We start from the raw sequence: 20,436 nt of genomic DNA on the forward strand, positions 1-20,436 counted from the left end.
AAACTTTACTTCCTCTTAGCCCCTACTTATGTATATGTGTAAAATGTAGGCTCCTTCTGGTTACCCTCCAAGGTTGTGCTATCCTTACTTTGCAAAGCGAATACACAACATAGCTATAATTGCCTTCTACAGAACTGATACTGCTTTGAGTTTGTGTTTTGCCATCTGTGGCTGTGTCCTAGTGCCATGTTTCATTGGTGGTGATGGCGTTAAGCCTTTTTCTGGTAAACTCCCATCTTTTCTTGCTCTGTACTCTGCATGACAGCTTCATTTTAGATGTTTGGTCCCATCTTCCCAGACCTTTTATCTATAGTAAACAAACACTTGCCCTTTGTACTAAAAGATGTGTATTGCTTTGAGTATCGTTGTATAGCTCCTCATCTCACCACTTATATGTGCAGCCCATGGACCAAGCGATTGTTACTAGCTTCTGGTAGTGCCCACAGTCTTGAGTAGCTCACAAGTATGTAAAACACTTTCATGTATTGCAGTAGTTGATGTAAAGATGATTCTCCTGCACGTGGAGCTTTTTGATGCAGCACTTTGCACCATAACTTCAGGACAAACTGCATTACCAGGAATCCAGTTTATTTTAGTGCTGATGTGTATTAGTAATGAGTGGTACTAAAGCTGGTAGTCCTGTTAGGAAAGATAATGTACCTTTTTCCAGCTAATAAAATTCACTTTCCTACCTTGTGTCTGTTTTTAATCCACCAGTCTACTTTACATGCCAGACCTTTCTCGTGCTGTCTCAACCTATGACACTACAACTATAAGATGAACTTTTTAAACTGCCGAGCAGATGTGTAACCGTTCTGCAGTGCTCAACAAAGATACCTTGCATCAGCTGTCTTGCTGTTACTAAATCAAACATGCTGCATGGTGTGTTTTAACTAATACAACATTGCTATTGCCTTCTCTGCACAGTGATTCTCCTCTCCCGTGGATGCTAGATTTCCCAGTTCTCTATCTTGTCATGGAGGAGCATTTTAAAAATGCTAAAACTTCACAAATTTGTCCTCAATTCTCTGAAAGCTGGTGCATGATTGTTATCTAGGCTTAGGATACTTTTCATTTTAAACATGACCAGTGTTTTCTTTATCTTTTTCTCTATCTCTGTGCTGTCCTATACTAGACCAAGGAATAAGAAACAAACCCCCATGTCTGGCTGATAGTGTGGTTCCCCTTTCCATCCAGTTAGCCCACTGACGTTCCTTTGCAGATGTTTGTACTCACTCATAAGAGGCCATCCAGTACATGTTTCTGCTTGTGGCCCTCTTCAGAACTGAGTGAGTAATCCCTGCAGGCTCCTGTGAGTAGATAGTACCCAGTTAAATAAGCAAAAGTAGTGTCTCAGACTGAATCTGTTCTAAAAAAATCCTGTGCAGCAATTCTCAGATGGTCTGTGGGCATGGTGCTGGCTCCTCCTTGTTTTCAGCTGCATTAAGGACCGCTAAAATTCATAGAATTATAGAAATGTAGGTCTGGCAGAGACCTTGAGAGGTCATCTTGTCAGTTCCTTGTGCTGAGGCACCACCGGGTGTACCTAGACATTCACTGACAGGTGTTTGTCTAAACTGTTCTTAAAAACTGCCAATTACGGGGATATAGAATTGTGGAATATTTACTATTTCTTTTCCATGAGCAGTTGATGCTGCAGGCAAGGGCATCTCTTTGTAAAGCAAGTTAGATTGGAGGTGGTGAGGGTTGGCAGAAAGGTCTCCGTTGCTAGGCAGAAGCAGTTGAAAAAGGGAGAGGTTTAGTCTGTGGTGCTGAGAGTTGAAGGCTGTAGGTCTCCTCCAACCCCATAATGGCTGCTGTGTGACACCAAAGAGCTATCCATTGCCCTCCTGTTGTAAATGCCAAGGCTGCTTTTCTTACTGTGGCAATGCTTGCTTTTTGCTTTTGATTCTTTTACTTCTGTCTATGCAGTCTCTCTCTCCTTCCACAATCCACCCTCCCCTGCTGCTTTTGGCAGTTAAATATTTTCCGTGCTATTCAGAATTCTTTGGTGTGTGGTGCTTTTCCTCACCACCCCTTTCCCTAGAGTGTAGAGTTACTGTGCTGTCAGCACTTGGTAACTGCCCTTCCTGCATTGATCTAACACTTGTGATTCCTGAAAGGTCTGGATCGGGGGTAGCCGTGTTAGTCTGTATCCACAAAAACAATGAGGAGTCCGGTGGCACCTTAAAGACGAACAGATTTATTTGGGCATAAGCTTTCATGGGTAAAAAAAAAACCCCAACTTTTTGTTTACCCATGAAAATTCATGCCCAAATAGATCTGTTAGTCTTTAAGGTGCCACTGGACTCCTCGTTATGTTTTTCTAAAAGGTTTGTCTCGTTTTCACACTTTGATACCACTTGTATAGTTTATCATGGCATTCAGGGCTCATGGACTTTGAAAAGCAGGTGTTCATAGAACCATAGAAATATAAGACTTGGAGAGACCTCAAAGTCATCAAATCCTGCCCCTGCGTTGAGACAGAACCAAGTAAATCTAGACCATCCGTGGCTAGTGTTTGTCCAACCTGTTCTTAAAAACTTCTAATGGTGAGGAGTCCACTACGTCTATTGGAAGCTATTCCAGACCTTAGCTACCCTAACAGGGAGAAAACTTTTTAAAATATCTAACCTAAATCTCCCTTGCTGCAGATTAAGCCCATTACTACTCCTCGTACCTTTAGTGGACATGGAGAACAATTGATCACTGTCCTCTTTATAACAGCCCTTAACAGATTTGAAGCCTGTTATCAGGTCCCTCCTCAATTGTCTTTTCTCAGACTTAAACGTGCCCAGTTTTTTTTAAGCTTTCCTCATAGGTCAGGTTTTCTAAACCTTTTGATCATTTTTGTTGCTCTCCTCTGGACTCTCTCCAGTTTGTCCATATTCTTAAAGTGTGGTGCTCAGAATTAGACACAAGGGCCTAACTACTGCCAACTAAAGTGGGACATTGATGTCTTGCATATGACACTGTTGTTAATACACCCTATAAGCCTTTTTCGCAGCTGCATTATAGTGTTGACTCATTCGGTTTGGGTTCATAGAATCATAGAATATCAGCTCAAAGCAGGACCAATCCCCAACTAAAATCATCCCAGCCAGGGCTTTGTCAAGCCTGACCTTAAAAACTCCTAAGGAAGGAGATTCCACCACCTCCCTAGGTAACCCATTCCAGTGTTTCACCACCCTCCTAGTGAAAAAGTTTTTCCTAATATCCAACCTAAACCTCCCCCGCTGCAACTTGAGACCATTACTCCTCGTTCTGTCATCTGCTACCACTGAGAACAGTCTAGATCCATCTTCTCTGGAACCCCCTTTCAGGTAGTTGAAAGCAGCTATCAAATCCCCCCTCATTCTTCTCTTCCGCACACTAAACAATCCCAGTTCCCTCACCCTTTCCTCATAAGTCGTGTGTTCCAGTCCCCTAATCATTTTTGTTGCCCGCCGCTGGACGTTTTCCAATTTTTCCACATCCTTCTTGTAGTATGGGGCCCAAAACTGGACACAGTACTCCAGATGAGGCCTCACCAATGTCGAATAGAGGAGAACGATCACGTCCCTCGATCTGCTGGCAAGGCCCCTACTTATACATCCCAAAATGCCATTGGCCTTCTTAGCAACAACGGCACACTGTTAACTCCTATCTAGCTTCTCATCCACTGTAACCCCTAGGTCCTTTTCTGCAGAACTGCTGCCTAGCCATTCGGTCCCTAGTCTGTAGCGGTGTATGGGATTCTTCCGTCCTAAGTGCAGGACTCTGCACTTGTCCTTGATGAACTTCATCGGATTTCTTTTGGCCCAATCCTCTAATTTGTCTAGGGCCCTCTGTATCTTATCCCTACCCTCCAGCATATCTACCTCTCCTCCCAGTTTAGTGTCATCTGCAAACTTGCTGAGGGTGCAATCCACACCATCCTCCAGATTGTTAATGAAGACATTGAACAAAATCGGCTTGAGGACCGACCCTTGGGGCACTCCACTTGATACCGGCTGCCAACTAGACATGGAGCCATTGATCACTACCCATTGAGCCCGACAATCTAGCCAGCTTTCTATCCACCTTATAGTCCATTCATCCAGCCCATACTTCTTTAACTTACTGGCAAGAATGCTGTGGGAGACCGTGTCAAAAGCTTTGCTAAAGTCAAGGAACAACACGTCCACTGCTTTTCCCTCATCCACAGAGCCAGTTATCTCATCATAGGTCCACTTTAACTCCAGATCCTCTGCGACAGTATGACCACCTAGCCAGTTATTCCCCATTTAAGTACTTTGCCTTGTCTTTATTGAATTTCATCTTGTTGAGTTTGGATCAATTCTCCAGTATGTCAAGATCCGTTTGAATTCTAATCCTGTCCTTCAGAGAGTTTACAACTCTTCCAGGCTTGGTGTCATCTTTTACTCTCCACTCTATTGAACTGTCCTGGACCTAGGACTGACTCATTACATACACCCTCCCACTGTGACAGTGAACTACTGATAAGTACTCTTTAAGTACAGTCTTTCTACCTGTTGTGCACCCACCTTATGGTAATTTCCTGTAGACCACATTTTCCTAGTTTGCTTATGAGAATGTCATGTGGGACTGTGTCAAAAGCCTGACTAATCCTTCTCTAACCGTAACCTATGTTACTCTATTCCTATAATACTAAGGGGTTAGGACAACCTTTCCCTGTGTAGCTTGCTTCCACAGTAAATTTGCCCAACATTAAAATACATTTCAACTCCAGATGCTGTATAAGTGAGCCCCATTCCAATATTTAACTGAAACTTCTATGCAGAGAATTTCGCTTTTTCTACAGCCTTCATTTTAGTTGGGAGATTCACTGAGCTTCCCTAGCTCCCTCTCTGGACCATGGCAGCACTTCAGAATCACTGTCACACTTGTTCTCAAGCTGGCAGCGGGGTCTAGACAATTAGAAATGAACATGGTGATAAAGGCACAAAAGCAAATCTTGTCTTTAGGTACAGATGTAAATTAAGGCCTGTTTTTAGACTGAAGTTCTCCTGATTAATCCAGCATGAAGATGGATCTCTGTGGGAATTTAATAGAATGCTAGAAAAATTTACCTCCTTTTCACGAAGTAGCTTAAATGATTACAATCACATCCTAGCACCAAAGAGACAGGATTCAAACCCCATGTTGGTCACCGTGGAGAACAAAAAAATTCAGTTACTTTCCTACTTAAGTGATTCCTTTCCGCTGGCAGCTAGCTGCTGTATTATAGCACATTTCTATTTGTTGGTGTGCATGAAGCTTTTGTATATGTAATTTGCTTTAAGGTTCTGTAATGACCAGGATCTATCATCTCATCAAAGGAAGGTGAAATTAAAAGTATAATTCTTTCCTTCCTTCCTAGTGTGAAATACTACTGTTGTATCAACAAGAGACTCTGGATTGAATGAGAATTGTGACAAATGTAATTTATATATAGAAATAAAAACAGGAGAAAAGGAATTAAATACCAAACAACAAAATGTGTCCCTAATCCCAAACACAATTATTATAACACCAAGGGGTTTAGTGCAAACTGTGATCCCACTTTACTGCCATCAAGCCTTCTGCATGTTGCTTGCTGTAAACAGGCATAAAAAGGTCCTGGGCCTCTGCCTTCACCTACATGTGTCCGTAGTGCCAGCCTATCCCCTGTAGCTTGTATTCACAGGAGGCAGGTCACCCAATACCTGGCAGGGGAGAGAGGTCAGCTGACTTTTTGCTTTTGCATCGGCACTTAATAATCCTTGTACTGGCAAAGTGCTGTGCACTATACAAAGGAAAAATGTTCACTGCCCTCCAAGAATGTACTGTCTAAAAGGCAGACACCTGGGAGATCCAAAGGTGGGGATGTAATTTAGTGGAGGGATGTGTCTTGTGGGTTTTTTTTAATGTTGCCCTTCAAATCCTCCTCTTCATTCCTAGTGAAAGGGGCCTCACTGCTGAGCTGGCCCCATGTAGCACTAGCATAGGGCCAAAATGTATGCTCTGTACACAGTCTCAGGTTGGGAGTTGTGTGGGATTGCACTGTCCCAGTGGAGACTTTGAGTTGGCTTGTGCCTATGGTTCAATAGGCCCTGTATCCATAGTGAATGTTGGCTTAGCTGTCATCACCCAAGTTTCTCACTTTTCTAGGTGACCTTTCAAACAGGCAGGTCTTGAGCTTGTGCCGAAGTGCCCTTAACAGAAACCAAAGGTCAGAGTGGCCATATTTGTGAGACTCAGTGCTGCAGGTCCCCAGGTGCTGAATTATCCAGCTGGCAGAGCCTCCTGAAAGGAGAGAAGCCAAGAACACTTTCAAAAGTGGCCACTAGTTTTAATGGGTGGATGTCAATTTTTAGGTGCCCAGTTTGAGACACCCATGACATTTTAGAGATGCTGAACATCTACATTTCCCAGTGATCTCCAGAGGCATTCTGGGCACTCTGTATGTCTTAGAAATCCGTCCTAGTGTATCTCTTGTGGGACAATCAAAACCTGATGCTTGCAAAATCAGTGGTCACTTTTGAATACGGTAGCCTTAGTGGCTAGAGTCTTGTCTTTTTTTTTTTAACAATATTAGTAAATGTTATTACATAAAATCTCTCACCTTCCCATCCTGCTTTCCATACATCCATGCAGCACACGTATTTTGCCAAAGTGGTCCCTCCTGGTCTGGTTCAAAGAACAGTTTGGGGAAGATATGTTTAGTTCTCAAACTGTCAAAAAAATAGAAGTGTTTAAAAGCTGTAGTGGAGAAATGTCCTGAATGTTTCTGAATCTAATGCTGGGGTCTGTAGGAAAATCCAGCTTCTAAAATCCAACTGGGATTTTCAAAGTTTCTCAGGAGTGGCCTAAATGCTCCCATTGCATGCAGTAATAAGACTCTCACTGATTCAGTGGGAGAAGAGTTAGGCCAGTGCTGCATGTTTTTGAAAATCCCACCCCAAACTTCTGTTTAAAATAACTAATATAAGTTCCAGAAAATCCACACACTGCATGTAACAAGCTCTTTCCTACCTCTGTTGCAGCCTTTGCATAGGGGGAACCATTTACAGAATCTTTTTTTAAGCAGAGACTGATTTTAATTTTGTCTCTATGATTGTTCCTAGTATTGTATATAGACCTTCTGAAAGGTACAGGGGGGAGCGTGTGCACTACATTCTGCATGTGTATGAATCTGCTTCCTTTTCTGATGATAAAGGTTTTTAACACATCAGAGTGATGCTTTTAAAAGGGTACAGGGAGGTACCATAAACATTATTACATGAGAATGTCAAGCTCCTCTCCAAATACAGCCTAGTGTACTGAAGACTCACTGCTCGTTCAATTTATACCAAATACAATGCAAAGCATTAGCCAGTTGCTTCCATTCCTGGCAGGACTGCAAGGGGCTTTCAGTAGGTTCTTGACCAGATGTGCTATTGATGAAGTATTCTTGGTGCTGATATTGTGCTGTTTGTCATATTCTCCTAACTTCCAGTGTTTGTCTTCTTGCATCACTTTAAGCGGCACCAAAATATATTTACAGCCTGATAACATACCCGGAAATCTGTCCCTGCTCCCTTCTCCTTCCTTCTTAACCCCCAGTGACAGTGAAGAATGCGGATTCTCAAATATTCTTGCATCTATCTACTCTATTAAAGAAAAAGGGTGTAGGGAGGAGTGCTGAATCACTCAGAGGATTAAAGTTTCTTTCTCTTGTCGTTCCCGGGATTTTAGGGAAAGGTAGCAGCTAGTGTGGTCTCAGGCCCTGCTGTCTGCTTTAAGAGAAAAGGCTTGCAAAAATTTGTTAGGAGACCATGAGTTTGCAATGCACATACAGTCCTTGTGTCCACCCATAGCAGCCATCCTAAGTGTTCTACGTGTGCTGGTTGTGATACCTGGAATCCACATGAATCCAACTGAACTGGTGAAATCTGTGTTGGTTTCTCCCCAGTGTGGACAGGAAGCTATAAGTGGTGTGGCTGTACTGGTTCGTCTAGTCTTCCCAATTTCATTGCACAGTTCAGTACCTTGTATTTGGAAATTACCCCAAAGCCTCTTCTCATAGCAACAGTGCCAGGTGCTTTAGGAAAAGTAGCACTTTGGGAAATATAAGACGGTTGCTGGCTTGTGTCCTTCCCTAGTTATCTTCCCATATCCAGTGATTAAACTAGTCTTCAGAGAAAAAGCAGCAAGTTCTTCCTTCTGTATTGTGGCTTTGCTCTGTCTTTGTAAATGTTTCTAAGCCTCTGTTGGAATACTGGATTTCCACTTGCCAGTCACCCATTCAGTGCACTGGGGCTCTAGAATCATTTTGTGACTGGTGGGAGTTCTCAACCATTGTAGTCAAATTAAAGCTGTCAGTCTAATAATTACCATTGAAGAGAAATCCAGTCTAGCAGAGCAAATTGATGATTTTTTCCATGTGGAGAGAGAGTCCAATTCAATGAAACATTCTGACTTCCATACTATGTAAGCCTCTAATGCACCCTCTCCCTGTTTGGTGCAGAAGCTTGGCAGAATTTCTATCAAATCTAGTCTGACATGAGTCAGGTGATCCAAGCAGCTGGTTGGGAATTCTGGGTTACTTGTGTATCGCCTTAAAGCTCCATGTTTATAATCTCATTTTGGTTCACAAAACAATCTGCGCGGTAAGAATTAAAATCTTTTGTATTGGCATGAGCTTCTTTCCAGTTATATCTCCGCAAACCTTTGCTTTGTTGAGCTGATATTCCCAGTTAGTGTGGGGTCTTTGGGCAGTCTCATCTCACACACACACACACACACACACACACACACACACAGCCCCAATTTTACTATGTTTCTGCTATAAATTATATTTGATATGTAAGAAAATACAGACTAGATGGAACAAAGCAATCTATAATCCACAATAACTTGTAAGAGATCCATTCACTATCAGTGTATTGGAGCAGCACAGTGCAGAGTTATCCCTCTAGAGCCTGGCTTTGTACTCCTTATTTGGGGATGTTGGTGTGAATTTAGAATTTCTACGGATTGCATGGCTGTTCTTTGTGGACCTGTTAATGTGCGTTTGAAAGTGGACAATTGTCTTGGTCAATAACTGAACATTTTAGAAGATTTTGAATTTAAGTTCAGACACGCTTTCTTTTTTATATTAAAAATGAGAGCCAGCATAGAGCAATATTTCATTAGACTCATAGTCCTGAGAAATGCTGAGCAATGATACTTCCATACACCTCCACAGTGTGAAGTTAAGGGGATTCAGCACTTCGCTGGATCATGTTAGAAAAGTATGTATCTGTCTGCCTCTTCCCCTAAACATAACAGCACAGTCAAATGCCAATTGCTAAAGGCTAAGTTTATTAATTTGGAATGCATATGGGGATTTAGACCTTCACTTTGATTTATTATCCCATAGACTCATGTTCCTGTGCTAGTTAAACTCTGTAAACCTCTGTTTCTGTAGATTTGCCATAACACAATAGGAGGACAAAGTAATTTGATACTTCATCTGTTAACTTAAAAAAAAAATACATTGGTATCATTCTGGGATCAGAATCCAGCTTATTGTCTTTAATTAGAGCAAAAGCTTAGCTATCCATACCAAGCAACTAACCCACTCAGAGCCCATGCTGTGGATTAGATCCCAGAAGTTCTAGAAACTTGGTTCAGCTGAATTGTACATTTTGTAGGCTTAAACTCTGCAGCATTTTCCTCACAGGTTAAGAGATACCAGTGCACCTTTGAGGGCTGCCCTCGCACCTACAGCACTGCTGGGAATTTGCGCACTCATCAGAAGACACATCGTGGGGAATACACATTTGTCTGCAATCAACAAGGTTGTGGCAAGGCCTTCCTTACCTCCTATAGTCTCAAAATCCATGTTCGAGTGCACACTAAGGAAAAGCCGTTTGAGTGTGATGTGCAGGGCTGCGAAAAGGCATTCAATACACTGTACAGGTAAGAGCCCTTCCATGCAGCTCTGTTGTCTTGCATGGCAGATGGTTACCACTGTTTTTCATATCAAATTCAGTTCTTGTTTGAGCACCCTGGCTGCAATTATTGGGAGTGGATCCTTCTCCCAGCTCCAGACCCACTCCTGCTATAGAATCTCAAATCAGCCTGGAGATCCTCTTCCATCAAGACCAAGAACTGGGAGAGCAGCATATCATTAATTATGTGTGTTGCAGTAGAAGTAGCTGTGTGGTCCCCTTTGTGCTTGGCATTGTTCAAACACCTAGAGCTTTCAGACATTTTTGATTTGTGTACTGCAGTCCTTCATAAACACTGATATTGATAAATTTAATGACCAAACAGAATTTGTTAAGCCTTTGAACCTGTCTTGTGGTCCTTGTTATATGATTCATTAGCCTTGCTGTGCTGCATGTGATAAGAGGGATTTCTTTGGAATGCTTTGCAGGTTGAAAGCACATCAGAGGCTTCACACAGGAAAAACATTTAACTGTGAAAGCGAAGGCTGCAGTAAATACTTCACAACGCTCAGCGATCTGAGGAAGCACATTCGAACACACACAGGAGAGAAGCCATTTAGGTAAGTCGCTAGAAGGCAGTTTCCCCTCTTCTGTGGGGAGAATGGCAGGTGAGTTTGGTAACTGACGGTCTGTGTGAAGCAGTGGAGTCACTACAAAGAAGAGGCTCGTTGTAAGAATCTAGAGACAAACTGCATGAAATATTTTCACTTTTAGTCCAGCGAGGGAGGCTAGATGCATGAGCATATCTGAACTGCCGCTTCTTCAGTTGGCGAGAAGAGGACAGCATTGCAGTTAGTGGCACCAAATTACTCTGTTGCCAAATAGATCAGGCTGGCCAAGCTGCTGTGAGGAGCAGCACATCTGCAAAATCTGCTGTTTTTTCCCTGGTATGGTGGAAAGTGTAATCCATAAAAAATGGTGATTGCAATAAACGGCTTTGTTCACTGTTTTATATTTTGCTGTCACATTGTGATCTGTGCAGCATGTGTAGCCAGATACCTCCAGATAGCAACTATTAACAGAGTTTAAATCTGGAGCGTCCTGCAGGTCAGTCAAGCACCCAGTGGGAAGCATGACTTCGCATTGTACCTGATGTATTCAAAATGTCTGATGCTAACTTTTCTCTGTTTGGTGCTTCACTCAGGTGTGATCATGACGGCTGTGGAAAGGCTTTTGCTGCAAGCCACCACCTTAAAACACATGTTAGGACACATACTGGTAAGTCTGGAGGGATCTCTTCTGTAGCTGAGCCTCTTTTGTTTATACAGACTTTCATAAGCCTAATAATGCTTATACCTGTAGTCTACAGAGAAGCACAGCAGGGGCATTTAATGATCTGTTGGTCAGGTTTCAGTTGTTTATTTGTTTTATTTATTCAGATGTAAGGAATAGTAATAAAAATGTCAAGGCACCCTGACATTTAATCTTTCAACATCATAATACATTCAGTAGCAATTAATAAAAACAAACATTCAGATGGGAACAAATTAACTCAACTCAGCCAACCAGTGAAGCCACTACAAAAGACATCTTTCCTATTCCTGTTGTCTCAACCTTCTCCAGAAACCGTAGGAAATAAACCAGTACTGCACCAAAAGTGGTGAGCAATTAATAATTCAGTTAATATTTTAATTAGGAAACAAGAAAGGCAGCTATCTCGGGGTAGTAAACAATAGAAAAATATCCCTTCAATTTAAATTTGGCAGTTATTGAATTTCACCAGCACACCTCACAAATGCAGCAGTAATGAGGTGTAAAACTTAAATATTCACTAACTCACTTGACAAATTTGGAAACTTCTGTTTCTAAGGCTGTTATGCCGCATCCAGGAAGCGACACTAAAGCTGTTTAGTAGGCTGTTCAGACATGTTCCCACAAGTCCTACATTCTCTGTTTACTCTTTTCAGCATAATATTTAGCGTGGGGTGCTTTATATGGTGGAATTCACCTTGGACAATTGTAATGTGGGTATGTTACAGAGATTCTCTCTGAGAGTTGCTGTAGCAACCCTGTACAAGACATTCAAACTTGAGTATGTCTTTATGGGAGGTGATGTCCTTCTTTCCTTATCAAGTTAAAGGGGGTTGTGATAATTGGGCCTACAGATATATCCTAATTTTGAGCTCAATTCTAAAAAAATGTGTGTAAGTTCATAATATCGTCACAATAACCTATAACAACAAACATTGATGGGAAAAGGTAGGAAAGGGAGACAGACTGAGTTTGTCCAAACAAAAAGGCCTAATATAATTCAAGGACTGTGTTAAAATGATGCATGGTAAACAAGAAGAGTGTGGAACCATATTTTGGCTAGTAGGTCTAACTGGTGGACAAAATAACAAGGGGATGCTTTATTCCACACATCACTCCCTTTTTGAGTCCTTAAAGAAAGAGACCTTGGGGTGAAAACTTGGCTTCTGGAGTGAGCGTCACTGTAATGCCTGTGACCACTGTTGTCTGCTGGAGTCCTGGACCATCTTCATCCTAAACCTGAGAGATGTCCTGACCAGACTGGGCCTGATTGAAGGGTACCCAGATGACATCTCCAGCATCTCTGGCTAAATCCCAAACATCACCTGGGATGTGAGACTCCTCTGCCTGTTCCTTCCCCCACCTTATTTCTTTTCTTTCCTATGTCTCTCCTTTTGTCTTCTGTTTAATAAAAGTCTGGCTTAGCCACCCAATACTGTATATTCTGCAACACTTCTGTGAACCTTTGATCAGAAAAAGGCAGCTAAATGCAATATGCTAAACAGCCTAATGCTGATACAAATTTGCCAGGTCTTGGAATGGCTGGTAAGATCGTGTGCTGTGTCTGTTTTTCAGCAATGAAATTGCAAGCGAAAGTCAACATCAAAGACAAAAGCTGCGTTTTGTGTCTTTGCTGTTCTTTTCTTTCCCCTTTTGTGTGTGTTTATCTTGTTTTGTCTTCTAGGAAACGGAACTGGACTTTAACAGCAACAGCAATAACAACAGTTCCATCCCATATCAACTGACTTCTTCTCTTTTTCCCAAAAGGACAGTAGTTATCATCTTTGATGCCATCTAAGAGTCTGTCAAGCAAGGGGGTTTTTCCTTCTAGAAACTCTCTCCTGCTAAAGGGAAAGGGAACAAGGGATGTTGTTAAAATGAAAGCCTTACTTTACGGTTTCAGATGCTTTAACTGTTTTCCATTATTTTCTATATCTTTAATAAAAGGTTATAAAGGATTGTTAATAGTGTGTTTGCCATGGGACTGAGCAGGTGGAGGTCTCTCTATACGAAACCTTGTTTAAAACAGTGTTGGACAGTGACTGGGTTATGTTAACACTTTTGGTCTATATATTCCATCTAAATTAATACAACAGTGGTTGAAATGAGACCTACAGACTAGTGGGAGAAGAGCTGAAGCAGTTAGAGTGCTTGAAATACTCTTGCCAGCTTACTGGTTTAGTTTCCCATATTTTAAGTAGAGCCATATCTTGGAGGATGATTCTGACTTAAGCAAAATGGCTTTGGTGACTTGTGTCTTGTAAAGAGATGTCTAAACTTTTGTACAAATCAGTGTGGTGTTTGTTTTGTGCTTCTTGTAGGGGAGAGACCCTTCTTCTGTCCCAGTAATGGCTGTGAGAAGACTTTTAGTACTCAGTATAGTCTCAAGAGCCACATGAAAGGTCACGAGAAAGGACACTTATATAATGCACTTCCCAATAACAATGTATCTGAGGTCAGTAGCTTTCTCTTTTTTCTTTTTAGAGCTTTTGTGATAGATTGAAACAAAACCATATTTTGGGGAGAAGTTCCTGAGGCAATAAAGCGTATGCAACATTGTGTTGCAATTTTCAAAGAAACTTAAGGGTATTTGGTACACCGCTCCGATTGGAAATCAGTGGGATTTTGGTGCTTAACTCCCTCAGGTACTTCTGAAATTCCCAGCCTTAAACTTCAAGAGGATCGTGCCTTATCAAGGAACAAAATCAGGGTGGATTGATTTAAATCAGAGCTGTTTAAGTCACTGATTTTTAGTTATGATTAAAATCAGCAAGCAGGAAACCTTGATTTAAATCATTTTTTTAAATTGTGTTTCTGCATTTATACTTTTTAGTTATTTTCCTAAATAAAGGTTAATTTTCTCTGGTTGGTAACCATTAAAACATATTGATTTGCAACTAAATATAGCCTTTACACTAAATTTGGGCTGCTTTTTGCGAACTAGGATACAGTATATGTGTACACATTTGTTTATGTAATTATATATACCTTAACTTACATTTATTCAAATTCTTAATTTTTTATTTTTTAATTTAGGAAATGGTGGATTATGCATTTCTTATTTACTAGATTAATTTTTACTTGTGATTTTTGTCAAGCTTTAATTGGATAGACATTCAAATTCAATTAAAAATGCACAAAAGCAGCATTTTAATTTTTTTATTTAATAAAACTACCTTAAATGCACTGGAAACATAAACAAAGTGTATCAAAAAATTTTCCAAATATATTTGCATTTAAAATGAACTGATTTATTAAACAAAGGAAATATCTGTAGTTAGTGAATAAAACTGATTGTTTCCGTTCACCATGTCCTTGAAGATTTTAGAATGAGTAGACCTCATTGTCTCTCAACTAGTTTTTATTCATAGATTGGAAGAGGAAAACAAACTTTCCTGCTTTTTCAACTCCTAATTGGTTTCTTAACTTTGAATGAACTAGTCATTGAACTGATATAGTTGAATACACTGAGGTGAAGAAAATATTCTCTCTGTACCAGCAGAAGAGTCTACTGCTGTCAAAAGCTGGTCTCACACTTCAGCGAACTCTGGTTCCAGGTGCTTAGCCAGTGACTTCCACTAGTTCAGTGGCTTGGACTTTCTTTAAAACTTGGCAGCAAATATGTACTAAATATTATTTATTGTATTTAATTTAAATAGATTACAATTTTTGGCTTTGAGATAAATTGTCAATTTCAGATTTAATTTTAAATAGATTTATTTTTGTAAATATTTAATTTAAATAAAAAAATTTAAAATCCAATTTTTTTTTTTTTAAATCACTGATTTTATCCACCCTGAACAAAATAGCCTGACAAGCTGTGTAGATGCCTTTACCTCTAAAGAAAGAGATCTAAAATACTGTGGAATGTCCAATATTGCTGACACTGATTTAAATACATAACTGCAGTTGTATTCCTTTTCAGGATACAAACCACTCACTTTGTCTGAGCGACTTAAGCCTCATTTCCACAGATTCGGACCTGCGGGAAAACTCTAATACAGTAAGTAACCATGCTCTCCCATAATTTGAGATTTTGTCTTTATTATGGAGTTAGTTGATTTGATCTTAGGGTAACTGACAGGACTGTTTGTCAATTAGTGTGTTTTTAAAAGATGGCCAAGGATGCCCAGATCGTTGGATGGGCAGTGTTTTACTGTAGAGTAGTAAAAATGTTAATAAATTAATAAAAAATGCAAGAGAGACATTCAAATTCTTCATAGTGTTTGCCCCATCCAGAGGAACACAGGGTTTAAGTATTAAAAATTGGCTGGTTTTGTTTCACTTGCTCTGTCCTTTGGCATTATCTGCTTTTGGTCCCCATTTTGTTCCTCTTGTCTGGGTGTGGCCTCTCTAGTGAGAGGAGCATTGAAACGACTTGCTCTAGGATCGATGCCAGAGCTGTTCAGTGGATTTTTTTGGCAGAAGGCATTACGTCATGTGCTGACAAATGCATACGCTTCCTACACAGCCCTTATGATTCCTTTCCTTCTGTCATTATGAAATATTGCTGCAATCCTATTGGGTGAATTTGGCACATACGATGCATTTGATTCTGACGACTGAGGCAGGTGCAGGTAGCTGTAATACTATATATGATTTTAACTTTTTCTTCACAATATTGTTTCTCTGAAGCGGGGACAATTCCTTTAAAAGCAAAGCAAGCCTAGTGTTTCAGTGAATTAGTAACATTTTATGTGGGCAGAAGTAAATTAGGCTGGATACAACAGTATAGAAAAAATTTCATTTTAAGTCACTTGAGAGCCAGAGATCTAACTCTGACCAGCTCTGAGCTGTTTGGTTAACGGATAGTTTGTGAAATGGGTAACCTGTTTATATATCTACACATTGTGCACTCTTTGCTCTGGTTTGGGGGTATCTATGTCTAGGGAAGAACCCATTGCAAAGACTCCAGGCAGAAATAAATAGAAGAAAACATTAAATCAAGCTTGTCCTTTTGGCACTTGCAACTAGTTAAAAGAGCCTTATGTTGGAGTCAGAATTAGCACCATTTGCTTGTACTGCCGTAGTTTCTACCATTTGGCTTTTCCCTCCCCAGCCATTTCTGTAACTTGCATTTTGCATCTATTGGTGGAATCATATACTAAGGCTATAACTGGCTGTGACACAATCACTTAATTAGGTTGCCTCCAGGTGTTGCTGAAAGAGATTGCGTCCTTTTGCAAGTTCATCTGGGAAGAGACTTGTAGGGACTTGTAGGAGTCTGTGCAGGAAGTAATTCCGCCTTGCTGCCATCTCAAGCACAGACTTTTGGCTGTTCATTGCAAATGTCCCTGTAACCGGAAAACAGACTTTCTAATTCAGCAGGGTGAAAAGGAAGGATTTTTCTCCAGAACTAGCAGTGTTCCTTTGAAATCTAACCTTACGGTAAAACTCTTCTTATCTAGTGGGGAATGTGGCCATAACTAAATCTTGCATTCAGAAAAATTAGACATGGTTGAGGGGCTGGTATCTTTTAGTGGAGCTAGCTCATGGAGCCATTTAACAAATCCTGTTCCGAGAACAGTTCTAACATTACGGTTAACACCGGTGCACAAACTAGGAAGTAAACTAAGCAGAGCCATGTTGGCTTGTGCATAAGAAAAAGCTTCCCAAATGATAGGGGTAAAACTGATATAAACAATTCTAATGTTTCAGATTCTACCCAAGTATTACAAACAACAAGGGGTTAAAATGAAATACAGCTACAGAAGAATAGTTAAGTGTCCTTTTAAGGGTTTTGTCAAGTTCAGGGTTGTGCTTATGTTCTCTATAAAGGGTTGTTCATTTTATTGGTGAATTTGCGTCATGGCTAGTGGTAGCTAACAGGCATCTTTCATGCTGTGTGCTAGTTGCATAAAGTACAAAGTACCCTGCCCTTTCTGAGGGTGGCCCATTAAAATAACTGAGCAAACGATTGCAACATACATATGCTAGATGACTGGCATTTATGCAAATAGTTTAAGACCGTGGAGCTGTTGTTATCTAACACTTCTCTCTTCTTTTTCTTCTCCCCAGACACATGGACGAGATCTTAGCACAATCTCACCAGCAAGCATTTTTGAATCTATGTTCCAGAGCCCAGATCATACAGCAAATCAGAAAGATTCTCAACAGACAGGTACACTTTGTATCTGTGCTCTTTGAGAGACCTTACCGCCTATCCGTGCAATCAGCTAATTCCATTTATGCATCTCAGACTGAGAATTATTGCCTAGTGGATAATGTAAAGCCTTAGTAGAAACCAGACAGGTGTTCCTTAAAAGGGCTGGTGGGGAGCATTGCCAGTTTATTTTGGTTTCGAAAGTAAATAGTATTCATAGTCTGTGGAGTGTTGGGACAGCGTCATAGAACTGAGATCATGTTTGCAGCAGCTTTGTGTGTCATCCTATGGCACTGAAAATGGTGCTGCTGGGCTTATCTTCCTTATAAACTCCTCTGTACTAGGTTTCCTCTTGGAGCAGGTATTTATGGCTGAATGAATGAAACCATCTGTAGAAGGGGGTTTATAATAGAAATACTTACAGCTCCTGAGAGCTAGTGGCTCTAACAGGCCTGTGAGTAGAGTACAGTGTTGTTGGCTTCCTAAATTTAGATATAGAAAGGTCCCTGTCCTGGGTCCCTAAAATGTCCCTATTTAATTGGCTTGCGTTAATGAGTTTTGTATAGGACTTTGACTATGAAAAGCACTGCTGCTAGCATTCTATTAGCTAGAGGGCAAGTTAGGCTTCATTTCCCAAGGTTCAGTGAATAGCAGTTTTTCTGGACCGTGTGAGACTTGGTGTATTCATATTTCTTTTTTACTTTGTTTCCTTTGGCAGCTGCCTTGATTGAAAGTTTTAACGGTGATGCAGACTCAGTAACTGCTGTTCAGCCTTCTGTAGGAGATTCAGCATCTTTATCTCTCCCACTTGTACTGCAGCTTGGCATCTCCGAGCCTTCTCACCCAGCACTACAAACCTCCGCACCCACCTCCATAGGAACCAGTTCACAGCAAGCTGCGTTTGGAAATCCTGCAACTATTTTACAGTCCCCAGAAGTGCCTGTTCCTCACAGCACACAGTTTGCAGCCAGTCACCAAGACTTTCTACCGCACACTCAGACACCACCACAGCCCATTGTACAAGGACTTTCAGTGGTTGCCGGAGCCACTGCTCCAGCAGCATCGAGTGCCACTGAGCCTCTGCCAGGTGTGGTTCAGTCTGTGCCTGTTGGTGGGAACTCTGTTCTGACAAGTAATCCAACTATAACAATTACTCCGTCTCAAAGTACTGCTATTCTGCAGTCCAGCATAGTCATGGGAGAACAGAACTTACAATGGATTTTAAATGGTGCCAATGGATCTCCCCCAAATCAAGAACAAATGGTTAGTATTTACCATAACATTGCTGAAACACTGTTCAAAACATTCATGTTCCTCACATAGTGCAGGGGCTGTTTTTTAATAGAAAAATGTCTAATTTTAGTATATTGGAGAGGTACAGGATTCAATCCCATCCCAGGTGTGTCTGCTTCAGTTTTGGGTAGTGGTGATGTGAATGGCTCTGTACAGATCACAAATTGACAATCCCTGCCCTGAAGAACTTAAAAGGTAGTCATGAAGGAGAAAATGTCTGGAAAATCCAGAGGTGAGGAAGATTTAGTGGGTTGTTTTCTTCTTCTTCTTGTTTGGCAAACTTCCTTGTATAGGCCTCACAGAGGATGTGGACTTGCTTTACCTGTGGCATTGCAGTGTGAGGCCCGAGAGTAACTTGTATTTAATTAAAAAGAAAAGGAGTACTTTTGGCACCTTAGAGACTAACAAATTTATTTGAGCATAAGCTTTCGTGAGCTACAGCTCACTATATCCATCTTTGTGACAAAATAGAAGCACAAAAACTCTATAGTGTTTTCAGCATTGAGGCATTTCATAGTTTATACATTTCCATAGCTTAATCCTATTGCCTCATAAATTGGAGGAGCCTTGTATATAAGAATAATGAAAAATCTTCTGCAAAACAAGGATGTGTCTGATGCTAAGTGAATCTGTGGGTTTGAGACCTGAAGAATAGTTTGTGTTGTTCTTTTTAAGTAGTGAGCCAATGCCATCTGAAAAAGCTTCCTCTGTTGTGAATGCCAATGAATAAAGAGCCATTGATATGAACGCTCTGGATAAAATGGAATATTGGTTAAGTATTAATTAATTTTGTTGGAAGTGTGAACAATGTGTTTTGGCAAATTCACAGCACCTCAGTTCAGTATCTCAGGACTACCTAGGTGATTGTCCCAGTTTTGTGATATCCAGAACATGGAAGTCACCGTATCAAACCAAACTACGTAATTTGTAATCCAGTTTTCCAGTCATTGCTCTGGGATACAAGTTTCTCTTGCTCACAGCTGTTTGGAGTTTGGTTTTGCTTAGTTGGAGATCTGATTTTAACTGCATCAAATGTGTTTTTATTTTTTTAAAGCCACAAGTTCCAAAGGTGGAGAAAGTCTTTTTTACCACCACATTACCAGTGGCTGGCAACACAGGTATGAACATTTGAAATGCAACTTCTTACCCGTTTATAGTCCCAGTGACATTCCCTTGGTAATAGGTGACATCTCCTTGAATAGTACTTGTTGGGGTGTTTTAATTGCTAGTTAAAAAGTCCAAGAAAACTTTCAGCTTTTTACACTCTTAAAGGGTACTGGTTTAAGCCTAGTTCACTGGAGACTCATGTTTGACCTTATTGGGGGTATTTGCATTATAACATTAAGAAGGAAACAAAGATAATACTGAAGATTACTGGGGAGAAGTTTGCTAAATATATTGTCTTGATTAGTTATCTCTTTTATTAAAAATAATGTGGTATTCTAATGGTATGTGTGTGTGAGATGGAAGAAGTCAAAGTAGCTCCTTTAAGTTAGATAATTAATGCATTCACTGAGATTTAGAGCACTTCCAACCTTAAATCCTTATATGAGGGGAGAGGGAGCAGCTGATCATTTACATTGTTTAATCCATCCAGCACCAACAGTTTGCTGGCTGACCACCTCTCTGAGTTGCATCTAATAAAATATATAGTCACATATATTTTGTTTTTATCTAGCATCTTTCATACGCAATATCAGATGCTTCACAAAATCAGTCGTAGGCTAAAGAGAACAGGCAGGTTTGAAGATGAGATTTTAAAAAAGGAAAGGAGACAGCGTTAAATAAACAGAGGAGCATAAGTGAAAGAACCCTCCCTGCAGTCACTAGACAGGAAAGCAGAGCGAAGAG

The 20,436-nt window shown here is 40.6% G+C and overlaps 1 protein-coding gene across 1 annotated transcript in view; it reads left to right on the forward strand.

Moving 5' to 3' along the window:
* The window catches only part of MTF1 (metal regulatory transcription factor 1), a 31,670-nt gene that overhangs the window by 4,432 nt on the left and 6,802 nt on the right, over window positions 1-20,436 (forward strand). The window contains exons 3-10 of the mRNA XM_037881591.2: window positions 9,668-9,906; window positions 10,367-10,498; window positions 11,083-11,156; window positions 13,511-13,644; window positions 15,115-15,192; window positions 17,208-17,310; window positions 18,011-18,555; window positions 19,640-19,703. Coding sequence (XP_037737519.1) covers window positions 9,668-9,906; window positions 10,367-10,498; window positions 11,083-11,156; window positions 13,511-13,644; window positions 15,115-15,192; window positions 17,208-17,310; window positions 18,011-18,555; window positions 19,640-19,703 — 1,369 coding nt within the window. The remainder of the gene's footprint in view (window positions 1-9,667; window positions 9,907-10,366; window positions 10,499-11,082; window positions 11,157-13,510; window positions 13,645-15,114; window positions 15,193-17,207; window positions 17,311-18,010; window positions 18,556-19,639; window positions 19,704-20,436) is intronic.

The sequence above is a fragment of the Chelonia mydas genome, chromosome 19 (genome assembly GCF_015237465.2).
Source record: "Chelonia mydas isolate rCheMyd1 chromosome 19, rCheMyd1.pri.v2, whole genome shotgun sequence".
Classification (NCBI taxonomy): Eukaryota; Metazoa; Chordata; order Testudines; family Cheloniidae; genus Chelonia; species Chelonia mydas.